This window comes from Cyprinus carpio, chromosome B5 (genome assembly GCF_018340385.1).
Source record: "Cyprinus carpio isolate SPL01 chromosome B5, ASM1834038v1, whole genome shotgun sequence".
In the NCBI taxonomy this organism is placed as follows: domain Eukaryota; kingdom Metazoa; phylum Chordata; class Actinopteri; order Cypriniformes; family Cyprinidae; genus Cyprinus; species Cyprinus carpio.
The window spans coordinates 17,032,231-17,046,552 of NC_056601.1; the positions used below are offsets into that span (position 1 = coordinate 17,032,231).

Below are 14,322 nucleotides of genomic sequence, written 5' to 3' on the forward strand. Positions count from 1 at the left end.
GGTACTAAGAACAGGCCCCTGGAAACCCTCACAAGACGTGCAGTTTTTGAGATTTGGGAAAGAAATTGCATGTGTGTTAATATGCTGGATTAGGATCTAAAGTTGCAGCTTCCTAATATAAATGCTGTTGTCTGTCATTAATGTTAATCAAACAAAAGAACTTGAGATAATCAATCACTGTTCTTCAATAAATAACTTTTGTAGCTTAAATAAAAACCAATATTTTGTAGAAAAAAAAATCAAGCTTCAAAGCAAGACTGAGATGTTTTAATTCTTGCATGTCACCACAATTATTTTAGCATAATTTCATAGGGTCTGTTGTTACTTTTAGTCACATTTGATTCTCGAGTATCCAACATGTTATGAAATAATCATAACTTCAGTAAAGAAACTCATACAAGCAGGTTGAGTGAGTAATAGATAATTGCAGTAATAGATACTGTCTATAGATCATTTCATCATGGATGGAGGTCAAAAGTCCGAATGCAGTTCAATACAACTGCAGTACAATCAGCAAAACATGTTACAGTAGGAGTGTTTAGAGATAAAGGGGTTTTTTACTATCAAGAACTGTTGATTGTAGACCTTATGCTTCAGTAAAACAAGCAAAAAGTTTATAATGTTATTTTGAACTTCCGTTTTGCAGTAGCTCTGTATAGATCTACAACATTGCTGTCGAAGGGTTTTAGCAGGTGAACTGGACTTACAGTACTTAATGTAGTGTTAACAAAAGTTATCATAAGCACTAAAATCTTTGAAATCAATGTCAAAACAAATGTCCCGGAAGATTTTAAAATGACCAGTTCATACAAAAATCCATAAAATCTTACCTCCATGTTGTGAAAATATAAACTGAAAACAGAAGACAATGAGTGCAGTGCTGAAAAGTGCAGGGCTACATAAGGTCTATATACATTTGCTGTATAATGAGAAAAGTTCTAAGCTTAAAAGGCACAATAATAGGCACTGAGCTTGTAGATAGAAGGCATGCAGACAAAGTTGTTTGGCTAGTGAACGAGACTAATAAGGCATATTAGGAGTGGATTCTTTAGTGCTTTGATTTGGATCATAAACTGGTGCAGAAGGAGCCGGTTGGAAACCAGGCTGGATGGCATGTGGATTTGGATTGGGATAGACCCCTGCAGCAGCTTCTGGATAGGGCAGCACTGTAGGGTCGTACAGATTGGGGTAAAGCCCTGCAGGTGGAGGAGGTAGTTCACCAGGATAAGGCACAAGGTTAGGCTGAGGTGGTGGATATGGCTGGACTCCTCCAGGTGGGCCTTGCCAGGGAGGACACTGTTGTTCGGCTGGAAGAATAACCACGGGAAATTTGACTTCTGGATCTGAGGCAAAAGACACATCCAGATACACCTGAAAGATAAACATGTGTTTGCTTTACTCTTTGATAGAAATTCTTGTTAAGCTGAACTATTGCTTTGAATATGGCAATACTACAGAAGACAAAATAGCACCTTGAGTTCATACTGCACTTTTAGAATTCTGCAGTTTTCAATGGTGACATTCAGGTCATGTGGAAGGGTCATGTCCACTATGAATTTGGACTTTTCTCCAGACGGGATGCGATCTCTAGTCTCTTTGACTATATCCTTATATGCTCTTTTAGTTCTCCTGCCAGCAATGAACGTCTGTTGCTGCCTGAGGCTATACTTTAGCTTGACATCACGAGATGAAGAGTTGTCTATGTCAACAAAAATTTTGATTGTTTCACCTACAAAAATGATTACAATTAGAGACAACATACAACAATAACTACAAAAACAAAGAAACAAACTGAATATAGCCAGATTTGTGTCACTTAATTTGTGTAAAAACTATTTACAGATAAAGCAGTGTTTCCATCCAGTGTTTAGGAGAACATATGTAGTTACATCTGGAGAAATTGAAGTTAAATTATTTTGATGTGAGTCTTTGACTTGAGATTTTGAGATGCTGTACGAAGCTCTGCTGTTATTTTCTTCTCTAAGCAAATTTAATACAATGCAGATTAATCAGTCTACTCAGCAAATGTATTGACAAGTGAGCATGTATGTTTGTTTGTTTTTTATGTGAATTTGGGAAATTAGATTTGCATGCTCCTTGGTAACATTCTGAATTTTTATGCGATGTCTTACAATGTGCATAAAAATATGGTGATGAAAACCCAACAATTGACACTGCAGGCTAGTGTCTTCAGTTAAGTCAGCTTTGACAGAGGGATGCAAGCAACACATGTGACATGATCACCTTGCATATAGCCAGTTTTTTCAGCTGTTACATTCATTGACATTTTTCCTGAGCCAAAAAGTTTCATCTTCTTGTCTTGTGTGGCAGATTGTGGTTGCTGTATGAAAAAAACACAACAACATTCTAAATCAAGTGACCTAAAACCACGCTATATTTCATCTAAGCTCTAAATCACAAACATTGGTTTAAAATCATATTACTTGAGTTCTGATGACGGTTTATAAAACAGATTGGTTGAGCCGTGTTCAAAGCCATTGTAAATTACTCTAGAAACACATACCTGTTACATCAGTATTACTGTGCCACAGCATCTATGTGTTGCTTGGGACAAATTATGTTATTAGAATTACATTGCCTGGGGGATGAATAATATTTATTATGTGTTAATAATTATAATAATTGCAGGGTTCCCACACCTCGGTTAACTTCAAATTCAAGGACCTTTCAAGGACTTTCCAGGTCCAATACCCTCAAATTCAATGACTTAATGTGACACATTTTAAGTGAGAGCAAGGTTACATCGTGTTACCTTGTAAGATACATTATTACAGTTGTCATGTGTCAAACACAACTATGCAAAAAAGCTCTTTTTTTTTTTTGGCCATATGGCAGAGATCATATATTCCATTTGTTGTATTTCTGTTTTGCATAAAACTGAAGAATATTCTGTACATCCTATACTGTACTCTAAAATGATCTGATATTAATGTTTGGATTAGGGTTGCCAACTTCAGAAAATGATTAAAATGATAAGGGACAACTGTGATTCTTAATAGGAAAATAAGGGACGCTCAAAATATTTGTTCTGTACCACATGACCATGTCATTTCCATGTCTACAGATAAGTATGTGTTTAAAAGGTGTATAAAAGGTTCTCAGAAAGAATCACAATTGTTTTGCTTAACCTATGTACAATTATTCTAAAAATAAAGTTTAATGTCATACAAAAAATGTCACGCATGTTATACACAAAGAATCGGCCTGAGTAAATTTCACCTCTATAGAATTGTGAATGCACAGAGGTGAATATACTGTGAAATTACTTACAATATATGGCATAAAATCTGAAAGTATAACATCTGAATGTCTATGAAACTTCAAATCAATAAAGAATTGTTTTTTTTTTTAACTAAAATGTTATTGCAACCATGTAGCCTATGAATTCATGAAGATGAATATTTTTCAATTAAAGAGAACTTGGAGTGTGTAGGCTGCTTTTGGTGCTTGAATTTGTTCTTCAATATTAATGAGGTCCAGGTTTAGGAATATAGCTACTAGAAGTTACAATTTTAAAAGTGCTAGCACTGTGAAGTAGGAGCGACCAGGCGGCAGAGGATTCTGCAGGGTCTTAAAGTCTTCCTTGAGTGGCTACGTTCGCAATTCAAACAATGATTTGTGCAAACAGAGTTATTAATCTGTTAGTTGTATGGTCTAGATCAGCCCTTTTCAAAGCCCGGACTCCGGTCCGGATCCAGACTGGGAGGGGATTCGATCTGGACCCGCCTCCACTTTGCATTTCAAGTGCACTACTCATATCACTCAGACCTCTGTAGCACACACAGGGGCGCACAAACCAGTGATGCAGTTTTTACCAACTTTTTTGTAAGACAAAGCACATAGCAACTAGCGACATTTTGTATAAACCTTTTATCTTTCATTCAATAGAATAATGTCACCGGTTTCGCCCCGCGAGAGCGAGGTTTTTCCCGACCAACAGAGTTAACAGCACATTCAACGCTATCTCACGACCAGTTCGTACATATTTTACGAGGAGGCTAATTCGTACAAATTTGTACGACCTCACTCATACAATTTTATACGATTTGTCTAAACCCCTGTTTTGGGTAGGTTTAGGGGCGGGGTTAGTTGTAGGTCATTCGTACAAATTCATACGAATTGTACAACTCGTAAAATATGTACGATTTGGAAAAATCTTATGAATTTGTACGAGTGTGGTCGTACAAATTCGTACGAATTAGCCACCTTGTAAAATATGTACAAATTGCCGTGAGATCGGGCTGGTGCATTCAGCTGACTGAGCCGCAACAGACTAGTGAATGAATGAGTACAAAACAGTGTTTTCAAAAACCTATCACTGTTGACTATCCGGGCATATGAACATGAATGTAGTTTGTCTGTAACTGTTAGGTCTAAATAAGCACATATTTTGTTACACAGACAGACGTTTGTGCTGCATGATATAGTAATATAATCTTTATTTATGCTCATGTAACCAGAAGATTTAAGATATACGAATATGCTTTTAAGTTTTTCTTGCCTCATAAGTTAACATCTTAACAAGCAAAGCAATTCAACATTAATTTCACGGCGTGTCTGTGAAACATTGAGGTACCATCGTAGTAGTTTTGTGCGCGCGTGAACATCATGGCAAAGTACCTCACGCGGGAAACACTTATAATGCGTATAAATGCGTGTAACTAATGTAAATCAAGCAAGTTAGTATGCATACGCCACAAAGTGTTGGTGAAATAACACATTAGCAGAACAGACGAAATAATATGGATTTTTTTTTCCAGAAAACTTCTTGCACAAAATAAATTCAGGCACTTTCAAGGACCTGTAGGCTATCTATGTATGTTTATTTTCAAAAACTTTTTTTTCAGATTCACAAACTTTCAAGGTTTTCAAGGACCTGTGGGAACCCTGTAATTGCTGCTGGTTTAGATTATGAATAAAAGAAACATTAACAACACCCATTAGCTGTTCTAAATGCACTGTAAATGCGTGACTTCTTGGGGCTTAATGCTTTTATAAGTGGTTACATCATCGCTCTATTTATGTGAATTGATAGATGAGTGCTAAAAAGTGAAATATGGTATTATAATTCATACCAGTAAATGATCACTGGTCCCATCATTTCTCAGCACAAAGTTTAATTCTGTATGTGTAGAAGATGTTGACTTCCAAGGCCTGCTCAGATTTACTGTCAAGACATACTTAACCCAGCCACGAAATCCTTTAAAAGATGGCGGCATATTTCTGAAATTAGGGAAAAATAAAACTCTTTAGGTTCTGACAAGCATTACAGTGCATAATATGTCATATAAACAGTATATCTTATGCATAAATGTGCATTATGCATTAGCAAAATGTATGTATATATTGTTACGTCCTGTGGACGTATTTGTGAATTGTGCGCTCTTGGGAGAGTGATTTCACCTACTGGGCAAGTTAGACATTGCATGTTTTCTTCTCCTGCTCTTTCTGTCTCTCTCTGTTATAGATTGCTAATTGGATTCCAGCTGATGTCCATCATTCATCAGTACTGAGTGAATGCTACAGAGATCCAAGGTGTATAAGACGGCAAAGAAATAATGTTGGAGGACTGACGGCTACGCGCTCACTCTTTGTCCTGATCCAGATGGGTGTTATTTTGTGTATCTCAGTGGGACCAAGTGTGGTCTTTATTATCTCTGAACTTTGTGAATTAACTTGTTAATTACAAAACTATGAGAGTGTGTGTGAACGTTATGGTGGGTGTGTTTATGATTCTTTTGTGTTATTTTCTAATTTATGTAAATACCTTTGTTTGTCTTTCTTAGGAAGCGGTAGGGAGAGGGTGCCATTTGTTTGGATGATATAAAATTTAGTTTATGTTTATGGTAGACAGGGAGATAGGTAAGACTCTGTCATTTATTTTCTTTTGTTTTAGTTAAGGTTATTTAGAGTTTTTGTGTTTAGCTAGAGGGTTTTTTTTTGTTTGTTATGTTGGCCTGGCCCTCTCCTGAAGATTTGCTTCCTTTTGTTATTAATAAATTAAGTTATTTGCTTAATTTAGTGGCTGTGCTTTTCTGGATCAGGGGATTGATGTGACCGTCAGACTTTTTATTTATTTACATTTTGTTACGACTTCATTTAACCCCTAGACTAACAGTGAGGTTTGTAACAAGTGGGGGCTCGTCCGCTCGTTTTTTTTTTGAGAAGTGAGTTCGTTTATTTTTCGGATCGCAAATTGGAAGTTTTGCTCTGTTTGTCCAAGACTGAAGTCTGTTTGTACGATCGTGATTCGATGGGTCGCGGTTTTGTGTATGGTGAGTTTTTTCTCTCTTCCTCTAACGTTTTGACTGTTTTCATTTGTGGGTGGGGAAGGAGTAAAGAAGGGAAATAATGGAATTCGATTTGACAGCGTTTACTCTCATGCCCACGATTGAGGTCTTTAATAGATGTAGAAAAAAGAGATTTGGTTTTAATTGCGGAATTCTTCAATATTAGGATTGATAGGGAGGCCACTAAACAAGTGCTTAAACAAGATCTTCAGGAGAAATTGACAACTGCAGGTATTTTACCTAGACAATCTGGTGATGAGGATGAGTTGGCAGTGGATCCTAAAGAGGAAAGTCCAAATTTTGATTCTGTGCCTCAGGATCCAAAGATTGCTTTAAAAATTGAAAGAGATGGATCTTTTAATTAAGAAGCAAGAATGCGAGGCGGAGATGATTAGGTTTCGTATATTAGAAAAAACAGGCGGAAAGAGATATTGAGATCCGTAAATTGGATTTGGAATCTGAGCGGTTGGCCAAAAGGCCAATTCCAGTTCCACGTATTCTGAGTAGTTCCATATCCTCACCCGTAAATAGCACTGGAACTGAAGATTTTTCTAGATCTACTGCGAGTGATTCATTTGACGTTAGTAGGTATATTAGACTGGTACCTCCATTTAGGGAGGCTGAAGTCGATTCCTACTTTGTTGCGTTTGAGAGAATTGCTAGTAAACTAAAATGGCCAAAAGAGATGTGGGCTTTGCTGTTGCAATGCAGTCTAACAGGGAAAGCTCAAGAGGTTTGCTCGGCCTTACCTATTGAAGGTTCCCTTGACTATGAAACGGTAAAGTCTGCTGTTTTGCGGGCATATGAGTTGGTCCCAGAGGCTTATCGGCAGAAGTTTCGGGGGCATATGAAAACAGTCAAACAAACTTTTGTTGAATTTGTGAGAGAAAAGAGAGTGCTTTTCGAAAAGTGGTGTCTTTCTAGCAAGGTTACATCCCTGGAGGAAATACAGGAGTTAATCTTGTTAGAGGAGTTTAAAAATTGCGTTCCGGCTAACATTGTTGTGTATTTAAATGAACAGAAGGTCACTTCTCTAGCTGATGCTGCAGTTTTGGCAGACGAATTTGTGCTGACACACAAGAATGTTTTTTCTTTGGGTGCAAATGTCAAAATGCAGGTGGAAAATTCGGTGCAGCGTGTTGCACGTCCGTTTAAAAATGAAGTGACTCGTAAATCAAATGGGGGTGCTGACAAGCGAGTTTGTTTCTTTTGCCTAGATTCAAATCATCTGATTGCGGATTGTAGAGCATGGAAGCAGAAGAGTGGTGCTTCTAAGACTAAAAATGTTGCACTTGTTGATTTTGTACAATCTAACACTGATAAAGAGATGTATCAGCCTTTTTTGTTTAGGGGTACAGTCTCGTTATCGTGTGATTCGGAGTTTAAGCCTGTAACAATTCTGCGTGAAACGGGGGCAGCTCAATCGTTTATATCTGCAGGAGTCTTGCCGTTTTCCGATACTACTTTTACTGGTCAGGAAGTATTGGTACGTGGAATTGAGATGCGTTGTGTGAATGTACCACTTCATATTGCATACTTGAAATCTGATATTGTTAGTGGGGTAGTCAACTTTGGCTGTGCGTGAACAGTTACCTGTAGAGGGTGTTGACTTGATTCTGGGGAATGATCTTGCAGGTGGCCTAGTTTTCCCTACACCTATTGTGACCCGCATGCCTAATATTTCCCAAAACGATGATTTAGCTGATAAGTTTCCGTCTGTGTTCCCCTCTTGTGTGGTTACTCGTGCTCAAGCACAGAAGTTTAAAGAAATAGTAGATCTGTCAACCTCTTTTATAGCTAATGACGTGCCTAAGACTGTGGAATGTGCTCTGTTTATACCACCAGATTCTGATGTTGATGTACCTTCTGGAAGGGAGGAGGGTGAAATGGAGCCTTCCTTGAAGGTGGGAAGAGACTCTTTAGCTGTTGCACAGAGAGCAGACCCTTCCTTGGCCAAGTGCATAAAGGCTGTTGAGAATAGTGTCCATGATTCTAATTCAGGGGTGGTTTACTTTTGGGAGGAGGGCTTGCTGATGCGCAGATGGAAACCACCGAAGGAAGAGCTTAGCTGGCAGGAGGTGCAGCAAATACTTTTGCCATCTACTTATCGGCAACAGGTTTTGAAACTTGCCCATGAGAATTTTCTTTCTGGACATGTTGGTATAACTAAAACTTATTACCGCATTTCTAGATACTTTTTCTGGCCTGGACTTAAGAACTCTGTTTCTAAATACTGTAACTCATGCCATGTCTGCCAGATGGCAAGCAAGCCGAATCAGAAAATTCCTCCCGCACCCCTTTGTCCGATTCATGTTGTAGATGATCCATTTGACCGACTGATTATTGACTGTGTCGGACCACTGCCAAAAGGGAAAGCAGGACATCAGTATATCTTCACAATAATGTGTGCGACCACCCGTTTTGTTGAAGCAATTCCATTACGTACATTGAGGGCTAAGGTGGTGGTAAAAGAGCTTCTTAAGTTCTGTACAACGTTTGGATTACCAAGGATTATACAGAGTGATCAGGGCTCGAATTTTACCTCCAAGGTTTTCAGGCAGGCTTTAGGGATGCTGGGTATTGGCCATCAAATGTCTAGTGCCTATCATCCCGAATCCCAGGGGGCCTTGGAAAGGTTTCACCAAACCCTCAAAGCGATGTTGCGACGTTATTGTATCGAGACTGGTAGAGACTGGGCTGAGGGTCTTCCTTATTTGATGTTTGCAACCAGAGAGACTGTACAGGAGTCTCTTGGTTTCAGCCCTGCTGAACTCGTGTTTGGGCACACTATGCGGGGTCCGTTAAAATTACTAAGTGATCAGTTGTTAAGCCAGCCATCTAGACCTGTGCCTGTTGATGAGTATGTTACCTCCATCCGTGAAAAGCTAGGTAAAGCACGAGACCTGGCTAAGTTACATCTGTCTGAAACTCAGGTAAAAATGAAAGAACGGTTTGATGTAAAAAGTGTAAAAAACGAGACTTTTCACCTGGTGATCAGGTTTTAGTTTTGCTGCCAATGCCTGGGTCGATTCTACATGCCAAATTTGCTGGTCCGTATTTGATTGAAAGGAAGTTGAATGAGACCAACTATGTTGTTGCTACACCGGACCGAAAGTGCAAGAATCGTGTATGTCATGTGAATCGCCTTAAAGCTTATGTGAGTAGAACATCATCTGATAACAATAGCAAGCAGGTTGATTCTCTCTTAACTTGTGCTGCTGCTGCTACTGTGAGTATAATAGCTACGTCCTCTACGGACGAGGATGAACTGCAAGGCGGAGGCTTTCCTATTTCTCCCACCCGCCTTCAGAATTCTGCTATATTACAAGATCCCTCCTGTTTTCTTTCACATCTGACTGCAGAACAGTCTCATGACTTGTTGGAGTTGTTGAGTACTTTTTCTATCTTGTTTAGTGATGTCCCCGGTAGAACATCTGTCTGTGCTCATGACATTGATGTGGGGAATGCCAAACCAATAAAACAACACCCTTACAGACTAAATCCACGAAAGCGGGAAGTTATAAAAGTAGAAGTTGACTACCTGTTAAAACATGGTATGGCCGTGCCCAGTCAGAGCCCATGGAGCTCTCCCTGCTTGCTGGTACCTAAACCAGATTCAAACTTTCGATTTTGTACGGATTACCGTAAAGTCAATGATGTAACAAAGCCTGACTCCTTTCCTCTTCCTAGAATTGAAGACTGCGTGGATAAAGTTGGTTCAGCTAAATATGTTACTAAGTTAGACTTATTGAAGGGATATTGGCAGGTGCCCCTCACTAAACGAGCCTCTGAGATATCTGCATTTGTAACCCCCTGATAGCTTTCTACAATACACCGTTTTAGCTTTTGGGATGAGAAATGCACCTGCTACATTCCAGAGGATGATGCATCAAGTTCTTTCGGGAGTCTCAAATTGTGAAGTGTACCTGGATGATATTGTGATTCATTCAGATGATTGGGTACAACACTTAGAAACACTCAGAGAAGTTTGTAGTCGTTTAAGGACCGCTTCATTGACACTAAATCTGGCAAAGTGTGAATTTGCTAAAGGTACAACTACCTATTTGGGTAAGCAAGTTGGTCAGGGACTGGTAAAACCAATTGATGCTAAAATAGCAGCTATTCTTCAGTTTCCTGTTCCATCTAATAAACGTGAACTAAGACGTTTTCTGGGGATGAGTGGTTACTATCGAGCTTTTTGTTCAAATTTTTCCACCTTGGTCTGTCCACTCACAGATCTCCTCAGTATAAAACGAGAGTTTGTGTGGTCTACCGAATGTCAACTTGCTTTTGAAGCAGCAAAGGATCTCCTTTGTCAGGCTCCTGTTCTCTCTGCACCTGATTTTACAAGGACTTTTAAATTACAGGTGGATGCGAGTGACAATGGTGCTGGAGCTGTATTGTTACAGGAGGATCAAGCTTGTGTTGAACATCCTGTCTCCTATTTTTCTAAAAAGTTCATTGGAGCTCAACGGAATTATAGTGTAATTGAAAAAGAGGCCCTTGCACTGTTGTTAGCGCTCAAGCATTTTGATGTGTACCTGGGTAGTAGTATTAGTCCTATTGTGGTATATACTGATCATAATCCCCTGGTGTTCCTCTCTCGTATGTCAGGTGCTAATCAACGGTTGTTACGGTGGTCTCTTACTCTACAAGAGTACAGCTTAGATATTCGTCACAAGAAGGGGGTGGAGAATGTTATGGCAGATGCCCTTTCAAGAAGTTAAGAGTGGTACCCGATTAATGTATTCACCATCTAGGAGATATTTGGGTCGACGTCTTTATTTTGTTTCTTATTTTTATTTATTTATTTTTGCATTCTTAGTGGTGGGGGTGTTACGTCCTGTGGACGTATTTGTGAATTGTGCGCTCTTGGGAGAGTGATTTCACCTACTGGGCAAGTTAGACATTGCATGTTTTCTTCTCCTGCTCTTTCTGTCTCTCTCTGTTATAGATTGCTAATTGGATTCCAGCTGATGTCCATCATTCATCAGTACTGAGTGAATGCTACAGAGATCCAAGGTGTATAAGACGGCAAAGAAATAATGTTGGAGGACTGACGGCTACGCGCTCACTCTTTGTCCTGATCCAGATGGGTGTTATTTTGTGTATCTCAGTGGGACCAAGTGTGGTCTTTATTATCTCTGAACTTTGTGAATTAACTTGTTAATTACAAACTATGAGAGTGTGTGTGTGAACGTTATGGTGGGTGTGTTTTATGATTCTTTTGTGTTATTTTCTAATTCATGTAAATACCTTTTGTTTGTCTTTCTTAGGAAGCGGTAGGGAGAGGGTGCCATTTGTTTTGGATATAAAATTTAGTTTATGTTTATGGTAGACAGGGAGATAGGTAAGACTCCTGTCATGTATTTTCTTTTGTTTTAGTTAAGGTTATTTAGAGTTTTTTGTGTTTAGCTAGAGGGTTTTTTGTTTGTTATGTTGGGCCTGGCCCTCTCCTGAAGATTTGCTTCCTTTTGTTATTAATAAATTAAGTTATTTGCTTAATTTAGTGGCTGTGCTTTTCTGGATCAGGGGATTGATGTGACCGTCAGACTTTTTATTTATTTACATTTTGTTACGACTTAATTTAACCCCCATACTAACATTGAAGTTCTAGCTAATATTAATATGATTGACATGTTTTTTTTTTTTTTTAGGATGATAATTTTTCTTAATATTGTAACTGAACTTGAAGGAAGTAAAATGCGGCACACACTTATGCTCTTGCTGATTCACTTATTTGTTCTGTATATTGTGTTCTTCATAGGCTGTGAATTACACCTGCTGAATATTATTTCACTGTGTACATATTTAAACAGTAAGAAACAACAACAACAACTGAAGATGTATTTTGAAAAGCACAGCAGTAGTATAACTCACTGTTGAGGCAGCTGAAATCTGAATGGAAAAACATGACTTCCTGGCATAATCACTGGTCCATCTGATGAATAAAATGGTTAATATGTGTTATGTAATATGGGTTACAATAGTTTTTCAAACAATAATTTCAGGTTTCATGTAAATTATGAAAAAGGTTTAATGTAATTTATTTAATTTTATGCAATTTACTTGCAAGGAATAGGCTATGAAACCCATTTACTTACAAGTCTCTCCATCTACAAGAGTTGTATTCTTTTCACTTTCTCCTGTAGACGTTACAGCAAGAAATAAAAGTATTACATAATTTGGAATAAAAATTTGACATTTTTATATATTTGAAATTTTCTAATGTGCAACCTCACCTTTCTTCGAGCTCTCTTGAATGAAGTATTGCTTTAGTTTGAAGTATCTCTCATGGTCACTGTAGGTTTTTTCGTCGTCACCTGAGCCTTCAGTCCAGCTCACATGTGCGTCCCCCGTCAGCTTCACAAAAAAACTGTCCACCTTTATTTCTTTGGTTACCTCCAAAACAACTCGTCCCTCCACAATATCCCCACTAGAAAAAGTATTGCTTTCATTAATCGAGTCGTAGTGAAGACTGAACTCTTTGATGGATTTTGACATTTTAGTTTTTATGTCTGTACACTAAACATTCAAATCCAGCGCAGCTGGGAGGCTCCTCTCGCTTGCCTGGCTAAAGCAGGATGGACATTCCCGTCGAAGAAAACACAGGTTGAGGGCGTGACTCAGGGTTGCAAGGTTTTAGCAACAAAACCCGCCCAATTGCTACTCAAAACTAGCCCAAAGCTAGCCCAATTGCGTTTTTCGGCGGGGATCCTCCAGTAAAATTCGCATTCCAGGGGCTAAATATCACGTTATTGGGGTCGCTTCAACCTGCGGACATGAAAAACAACCCGCGGCAACCAGGGGCGTCATGCAACTCATTTTGAGGGGGCACGAGGGGTTATATTTTAATTTTCCTTTTTATTTGAAATATTTCCAAACATGTTAACTATATCAGGAAATACCTCTATTCTCAAACATGTGTAAGTAAATACGTTTTGCACCAGATTGTTATTTGAACTATAATGGGTGATGGGCAAAATAAAGTTGAGTAATAGTGTAATCTATTAACTACACATAAAAACCCGACTTTTTACTTAAAAACCAGATATGGGTGTCATGCCATAAAATATTTTTAATACGACTGACTTTGTATTTAATGTGAATTTAATGACAATATTGAAAGTTACTAACATTTTCATTTTACAGAGAACAAATAACATTTTCACTTCAGTCTAGCCAGAGTTCAGGCACTCTCTCAAAATAAATAAATAAATAGGCTAAATATAAATTAAATCACTGAAGCTGTTTACACTGTGAATTGAATATCTTACTTAGCTACATTTGTATACGCACACAGTCAGCGAGCAAGTGAACAAAACAGCGCGTTTCAGCGATCACTCATCTGAACGTCTTTGGTTGCATTCATAAGCTCAACAGAATCGTGCGTGATTGTTCATAATGCAGCGCTGTACAAACGCGTCTGTCTCTGGCTCAGCGCCAGCCAAAGCGCGCACGCTGATTTGAATTTAGCAGATATTAATTATACATATATACAGTATATATACATATATACACACACACACACACACACACACACACACACACACACAAAAAAAAAAATAAAAAAATATATATATATATATATATATATCAATCATATGAATATATACATACATTTTGCTAATGCATAGTGCACATTTATGCATAAGATATACTGTTTATATGACATATTATGCACTGTCTTGACAGTAAATCTGAGCAGGCCTTGGAAGTCAACATCTTCTACACATACAGAATTAAACTTTGTGCTGAGAAATGATGGGACCAATAATCATTTACTGGTATGAATTAATATGGTTGGTCCACTGTGTTTTCTGAGGTCCAAGGTCAACGCAGCCGTATACCAGGAAGTTTTAGAGCACTTCATGCTTCCTGCTGCTGACCAACTTTATGGAGATGCAAATTTCATTTTCCAACAGGACTTGGCATTATATGACCTATATCACTAATTAATATGACCAGCACCTGTATATACAGTGGGGGCTCCTGCCAATTCTCTCGGGGG

General features: G+C 38.4%; 1 protein-coding gene across 2 annotated transcripts; it reads right to left on the reverse strand.

Annotated features, from left to right (window-relative positions):
• Positions 1-248: 248 nt before the first annotated feature.
• LOC109086054 (arrestin domain-containing protein 3-like) lies at positions 249-13,394 on the reverse strand. Of its 2 annotated transcripts, XM_042724630.1 has the most exons (7): positions 12,554-13,392; positions 12,416-12,457; positions 12,192-12,252; positions 5,097-5,244; positions 2,245-2,341; positions 1,473-1,729; positions 249-1,371 (listed from the first exon to the last, which is right to left on the reverse strand). In XM_042724630.1, the coding sequence occupies exons 1-7, from the start codon at positions 12,813-12,815 to the stop codon at positions 1,021-1,023; spliced, it is 1,218 nt and encodes a 405-aa protein (XP_042580564.1). In that variant the 5' UTR covers positions 12,816-13,392; the 3' UTR covers positions 249-1,020. The 2 variants fall into 2 exon arrangements, with proteins under 2 accessions (XP_042580564.1, XP_042580565.1); XM_042724631.1 differs by lacking the exon at positions 12,416-12,457 and having other exon boundaries at positions 12,554-13,394.
• Between the last annotated feature and the right edge of the window lie 928 nt (positions 13,395-14,322).